This window comes from Pseudonaja textilis, unplaced genomic scaffold, assembly GCF_049901715.1.
Source record: "Pseudonaja textilis isolate UNSWEBS1 unplaced genomic scaffold, rPseTex1.2 PTEXSCF27, whole genome shotgun sequence".
In the NCBI taxonomy this organism is placed as follows: Eukaryota; Metazoa; Chordata; class Lepidosauria; order Squamata; family Elapidae; genus Pseudonaja; species Pseudonaja textilis.
This window is the reverse complement of record NW_028262878.1, coordinates 72,689-79,590: the sequence shown is the minus strand read 5'-3', so window position 1 is coordinate 79,590 and position 6,902 is coordinate 72,689. Positions and strand designations below refer to the sequence as shown.

Genomic DNA, 6,902 nt, shown 5'->3' with positions numbered 1-6,902 from the left:
GTCAGGCAGGGCCGAGGAGCGGGAGGCCCGGAAGCAGCAGTAGGAGCAGCGGCAGGGGGAGGGAGGGAGGAGGAGGAGGAGGGAGGGGCGCGGCGGCGGCGGCGGCGGCGGGCAAGCGGCCGGGCGGGCAGTCCTTGCGTGGCCGGGGAAGGACGGGCAGGCGGGCGGAGGGCTGCGCGGCGGCTGCTTCCTCCTCCTCCTCTTCCTCCTCCTCCGCCCGCGGCGCCTCCTCCTCCTCCTCCTCCTCTTCCTCCGTCTCCGTCCGCGCCGGGCTTGAGCGGCCGGCGTGGGCCGTCGCGCCCGCCCTGCCGGGGCCCCCGGCGGGAGAAGGAGGGCGAGCGGAGGAGCGGCCAGCAGGGCTCGGCCGGCCAGGCGAAGGAAGAAAGGCGGCCGGGGACGGAGCCCCCGGGCCCCCATGGCCGCCGAGGAAGTCAGCGGGGGCGCCCGGAAGGCCACCAAGAGCAAACTTTTCGAGTTTCTAGTCCACGGGGTGGTGAGTGGCCGACAAAAAGTTCGGGGCCCGGGAGGGGAGGGAGGGGGAGGCCGAGCCAGGAGGGGGAGGGGGAGGAGAGGAGGAGGAGGGTCCCTCCCCTTCTCCTCTCCTTCCCCCCTTGGAGAGCAGGTGCGGAGCCTGGGGGGTCCCGGTCTCCCCCACCCTGCCCCACCCCGTCTGTCTCCTTCCTATGGGGAGGGAGGGTCGAGGTTCCCCCTCCCCTTCTCCCCTGCTGGACGCTTTGGAGCTGGAGCGAGAAGGGAAGGGAGTCCTCTTTGGCACCAGGCACACACACACCCCAAAAACCCTGGCCTGGGCCACCCTGGGGCCTGCCACAGCCCCCCAACTTGGGGTTTCAAGGCAGTTTGGACTCCTGAGGCCACCTGGGCATCGGTTGGGTCGCCTGGCCCGCCTGGCGGGGGGGGAGGGCTGGAGGGTCTGGTGGAGGAGGCTCCAGGCCTGGGGCAGCTTCAGGGAAGGGGAGGGGCAGGCCCGGTGCCTGGGTGGGCTTTGCGGGGGGAGGGCGGAGAGCAGGCCCCTCGCCCCCCGGACTCCAGGCCTCTCTCTGCCATAGCCCCCGGCTGGCTGGGGGCTCGGTGCTGCCGTTGGGGGAGCCCCTTCTGGGGCCAGGAGGGGCCCTGCAGAGCTGCTGCGTCTTGGCATCAGACTGACGGGAACCCCGGAGGCGGAAGGGACCTTGGGAGGTCTTCTAGTCCAGCCCGGAGCCTTCGCACAAGAGTTTCCCTCCCGCGGGCCGGAGCGGAGGGGGAGAAGAAGGGGTGGCTTTTGGGGGAGGGGAGGCCGGGGTGTGTGCGGTCGCGAGTGGTCGAGCCAGTGGGGCGCCCCAGGGTCCGTGGGCCTCGCCCGAGTGGGGCTGGGCGCCTCAGCATTGGTGGGCGGCCCAGCCGGTTCCTCCGGTGGCCCAGTTGCCAAAAAGGCTGCCTGTGGCCCCTTGATGGGGGGACCTCCTGAGGCTATCCAAACTCGACTTTCCCCTTGGCAGCCCCCCCACAGAAGCAGCTTGGAACGGAGCGCAGCTGAATCCATGTCGAAATCTATCTATAGCTATCTCTATGCGTTGCCCTGGCTCCTGTCCCGTCCTGTGGTGGGAGGGAGGGGGGGGTGTTATCTCTTCCTCCCCAGCGCTCCTTGCTTGGGGGGGGGAGTCCCCGGGAAGGCTGGGCTCCTTTAAGAGCCCTCCCCTCCTTTGGACCCGAAAGGAAAGGAGGAGGAGGAGGAGCGCCCGAGGCTGCCCCTCCCCTCCCCAAAGTTGCCCTTGGCACGGAGGCATTCCCGCCAAACTCCGTGGGATGCAGGGAAGTTTCTCCTTGGCTTCTTAGGATGGGGCAGCCCAGGAGGAGGAAAGTGGGAGGAAGAGGAGGAGGAGGAGGAGGAGCTGTTAGAGAGGCCCTGTTGTTGTTGTCAGTTGCAAAGACCCCTGGACAACGTTCCCGGCCTCTTCCACCCTCCGGAGTCCCCTCCCTCCAGCCCCGTCCTCCTCTTCCGCCCAGCATGAGGGAGGACGGAGTAGGGAGGCCCCAGCGAGGCCCTTAGCTGGGGGGGGGGGGCTTCCTTGCCTGAGTCCCCCTCCCCTCTCAGGGACTGGCTCTTGGTCTCCCTCCCCCACTTCAACCACCCAGGAAGAGGCCTGGCGTCTTGGGGAGGGGGATCCCCGGCTAGTGGAGCCCGAAGGAGAAGGGGAGGAGGGGAAGGCCAGAGAGAGCCCCCGGGCCCTTCGCCTTCGGCCCGGTCCCAGCTACCAACGCCCGTTGCCATCGGCCTGGCCCCCCCAAACCACAACGGTCGCCGTGGGGGGGGAGAGGCGTACGGATGAAAGAAAAATATGGTCGATACCACCCTTGGTCAGAAATGCTTGGGTGCTTGTGGGAGGGTTGGACTAGATGACCTATCAGGTCCCTTCTAACTCTGGGGATCTGTTATACAGGGCCGAGGTTTCGCCAGGCGTCCCCCAGTCTGGCTTGGGGAGGTTCTCGGTCCTTGGATCGGGCGTCGCAGGGCTGATGGCCTCCCGAGGGCCCCCCCGAGGCTCTCCAGGCCACCCTGACCTGGTGGCCTCCTTTCCCGTCTACCTTCAGCCAGGTGGCTTCTAAAGGCCCCCCCCCGGCCCGCCCACCTTTCGGGCCACCTGCCACCAGTCTGCCCCGGAGTGGGGATGAGTCAGCCCCGTGTCCTTGCGCCCAGGGACTCTCTGGCCTCGGGGGCCTCTGTGGTTGCCTCCTGGCCAGTCAAAGGATCCCGGATGGCCTTGATGGAGATCCTGGCCTGCGTCCCCCGCTCCCCTCCCCCGCCAGCCTTCCCACCCACCCCCAACCGGAAAGGGAAGTTCAGGGTGGCTGTGGGGGGTCGGCCCAAAGGAGCGAAGCCCCATCCGAGGAGGCAGGCATGGGATGCAGGCGGCCTTGTGCATCGCCTGCCCTCCGCTCCCTCTTCACGGCACAAGGGCCCTGCCCCTCCCGCCAGCCCCCCCCAAAGGATTGTAGGGGGCTGACCGAGACCCTGGTTGGCCTCCAGTGGTTTCTTTCCAACGGGCGATGGGGAGGGCGGTCGGCTGCCTGCCGCTTCCCACTGGGCGAAGAAGTGTGGTCTCCCAAGGGTGCTTGCCGGAAGGACGGGAGAGGAGAGAAGACAGAATAGGGAATATGGGATATAGAACGGGGATGGGATAGAATCGGAAATAGGGAACGTGGAATAGGGAATAGGGAATATGGAATGGGAATGGGATATCGAATAGGGAATACAGAATATAGAATGGGAATAGGGAATAGGGAATATGGAACGTAGAATATGGAATATAGAATACGGAATATGGAACGTAGAATAAGGAATATATGGAACAGAACAGACTAGAAATTCTTTATTGGCCAGTCGGGATTGGAGACACAAGGAGTTTGTCTGGGGGGCAAATGCTCCCAGGGTACCTCAAGGGGGAAAAAAATGAAATACGTTCGTCCAGAATCCTAAGGCTCAACTCTTAGGGATGGCCCTCGGATACTAATAAGCAACCAGGTCGTACTAGGAAACAAGTCAAGCAATATAAAGTGAGAAGATAGATGCAGTGCGGACGTAGGCCTAAGCGGGAAGGGAGAGGTCCTAGGAAGGAGGAGGAGGAGGAGGAGGAGGAGCGCAGTCTTAGTCAACGCACACTGGCAGTGTGGCGAGAAGGAGTGGCGGAGCCGAGGGATGGCATTGTGTCCGGGAAGCGCCCCCTCTCCTCTCAGCACCCCCTCCCTCCCTCCCATTGGGGGCTTGGACCGCCCAATTCCCCCCTTTCCCTACGGAAGCCCCCTCTGGGCCCAGCCGGAGACCCCATCCCCCCCCCCCGAGGACCCTGTCCAGGCAGTGGTGGTTGTTCCCAGGGGGCCACAGAGAGCTGAGCAGAATCAGAGGAGATCTGGGAGGGGCCTCGGAGGTCTTCTAGGCTGACCCCCTCCCCCTCCCCTGCCGTTCTAGCGGCTTCTTCCAAAGCCTTCAGGGACCCCTGGGGATCCGGCTCCTCCGGCTGTGATTGACGGGAAGCAGCTGAGCGGCGGGGCTGCCCGCCTGGCGCCAGGGGCTGCCGCCGCTGCCAAGGGGCGGCCTGGGCCAGTTGGGTGGGAACAGGTGGTCCTGTCGCTGGCGGATGGGCAGAGCGGCGGGGGGGTTGGTCCCAGCAGCTGGTGTGGGCTCTGGGAAGAGGCATGAAAAGGCACGGGGTGGGGGCAGATCGGAGGATCTTTTCCAAATAAACCCCTCCAAGAGGACCACAAATACCCCCCACTTTCTGGCTTGGACTTCTGTACCGCTTATATCAACGGCAGGCTTGAGGGGGCTTTAGTCAAGGGTGGGGGGTTGCCAGGGGGGAGAGAAAGCCGCCGGGAAACTGTTGGAGGCCAATCTTGTCCCCTGGGATCCCCCCCCTCGAGATCAGGCGACCTGCTTGGTGCGAGGGGTTGGACTAGATGACCGATCCGGTTCCTTCCAACTCTTGTTAGGATGCTTGGGGGGTCCAGCTGTTGACCCCCAAAGGCCGGATTGAGGGTGTCCGTGACTGGAAGAGGACGAGGAAGAGCCTTCAGGGCACCGGGGAAGGGCAAAGTCAGGCTGGGCAGAGCAGGGGGAGAGGTAGGAACAGGGGAGAAGTGGGGTCGGAGGAACCCCCTCTTCATCCTAAGGCCCGCCAGGAGGAACGGAGAAGGGATCAAGGTGGGTTGCAGGCCTTCTGAGGGAGGCGAGGGCCCTGATACCCTTCCCAAGGCACCACCTGGGGAGGGAGTGGGAAGGAGAGGCGGTCGCCAGCGAAAACGTTTGGAGGGTGGTTGCTCTTCTCTGGAGTTGCGGGCCTCCTCCCCACTGGCTTGGATTCCCTTGCCGTGTCACTTCGCTTCCAGAACTCTTTTATTATCTTTTTTTGTATTTTATTTTATTTTATTTATTTATTTCATTGTCTTTTTTAAAAAAAATTATTTATTTATTTATTTATTTACTTTATTATCTTTTATTTATTTATTTTATTATTTTATCTTTATTATCTTTTATTTATTTAATTTATTTTATTATCTTTATTATCTTTTATTTATTTATTTATTTTATTATCTTTATTATCATTTTATTTATTTATTTATTTATTTTATTATCTTTATTATCTTGCTCGGTTGGATTTTATAGTTCCAACTCTTCCATTTACAATGTTTTTTGGGCTCGAATATTTGCAGGCAAAGGCTGTTGCAGGTGCCTGGGAAAGTTTTCTTCGCCAGACCGGAAGATAACCGCCCACTGTTGGGGGGCGGACGACAAAGTTGAGGAGCTAATGATATCTGGCTGGGGTTGTCTTTGTGCCACTCTCCTTTGGGTCATCCCAGAGGCGTCACCAGGCTGCTTTCGTCCATGACTTGAGGGGGCTGACCTGGGCAGGGGGATTCCCAAGACCTGGGTCAGCCTGGCGGGGGTGTGGTGTTCCTCTTCTGGAAACAGTTCCCCTCCGCCCACCCCGGGTTGGGTTCTGCATTGGCTAGGGAGGAGGAGGAAGAGCCAGGCCCACACACCCCCTCTTCATCCTAAGGCACGCCAGGAGGAACGGAGAAGGGAGCAATGCGGGTTGCAGGCCTTCCGAGGGAGGAGAGGGCCCCGATTCCCTTCCCACCTGGGGAGGGAGTGGAAAGGAGAGGCGGTTGCCAGCGGAAACGTTTGATGCCTAGAGCGGATCTGCCCCACGGCTGAGGGGATGCCAGCCCCTCCTGTTGCAGTTTGTGCCCTCGGGGGAACCCCCCACCCCCACCCCCAAGCAGCAGAGGGCCCAACACAGACCGGTTGGGGAGGGGGGGCGTGTTCTCTGTCTCGGCTCCTTCCGGTGGGATGTGGCTGTGGGGTCCGCTTTCATGAGCCTCCCCCTCTGCTTCTCTCCCCCCGCAGCGCCCTGGGATGCCCTCCGGTGCTCGCATGCCCCACCAGGGGCCCCCATGGGACCCCGGGCGCCCCCTACGTCGGAAGCGCCTCAGTGCGTCCCGGGATGCCACCGGCGGTGACGGAGCCCACGCGCAAGAGGGCGGCCCCCCAGGCCCAGCCTCCGACCCCGGCCCAGGCCCCGCCGCAGGCCCAGCCGCCCCCGCCGCCGCAGGCCCAGCAGCAACAGCAGCAGCAGCAGGCCCAGGGCGCCGCCCCGCCGAACCGGTCCCGGAGGTGAGCGACCGGCCAGGGAGGGAGGGGAGGCGCAAGAGCGGATCCAGCCCCCTCAGCCTTCGGCCCTTTTCCCAGAGCCAGGAAGGGAAGGAGCTGCCCTTCGTGGGAGGCTTCCCGGGGGAGGGTCCTGAGGGGAGGAGGAAGGAGGAGGGGGCACATCATTCTCTGCCCCTGCGGCCAGTCACTGCTCTGTACCAGCTGGCACCCCCATCTGCTGGGCAAAGGGAGCCAGAGGGGGTCAGTTTGGGGGGGTACGAAAAGGAGAGACCCCCGAGACCCTCCCGGGACTAAGCCCCACCCCCACCCCACGGGGGCTACCGTGCCTGGGAGGCCAGGCTCCCTCCCTCTGCCTGCCGGCCCCCCCTGGGCATCCGCGCTCTCTTTTCTCCCCGCAGTGCCAAGCGGAGGAAAATGGCGGACAAGATCCTCCCTCAGAGGGTGAGTGGTGATTTTGGGGGGGGGGGAGCTCCAGGGTTGAGGAGAGGAGGAGAAGAGGAAGAGGGTTGGGGGAGCCGGGCTGTGCCTGCCGATTTCCTGCTTGACCGGCTGCCCACCCGCCTGGGCGCGGCTGGGATGATGCCTTGGGAGGAGGAAGCGGGGAGTTTTCCTGGGGGAGGGGAGGGGTGTGTGAGCCATTTCCTGCTTGACCGGCTGCCCACCCGCCTGGGCACGGCTGGGATGATGCCTTGGGAGGAGGAAGCGGGAGTTTATTTGGGGGGGTGAGCTGGACAGG

General features: G+C 63.2%; 1 protein-coding gene across 1 annotated transcript in view; it reads left to right on the top strand.

The window, feature by feature from the left end:
* The first annotated feature begins 250 nt into the window (after positions 1–250).
* Positions 251–6,902, top strand: part of SMARCD3 (SWI/SNF related BAF chromatin remodeling complex subunit D3) — a 16,565-nt gene continuing 9,913 nt past the window's right edge. The window contains 4 exon segments of the mRNA XM_087919129.1: positions 251–493; positions 5,903–5,949; positions 5,951–6,169; positions 6,565–6,607. Of these exon segments, the coding sequence (XP_087775255.1) occupies positions 416–493; positions 5,903–5,949; positions 5,951–6,169; positions 6,565–6,607 (387 nt within the window). The 5' untranslated portion in view covers positions 251–415.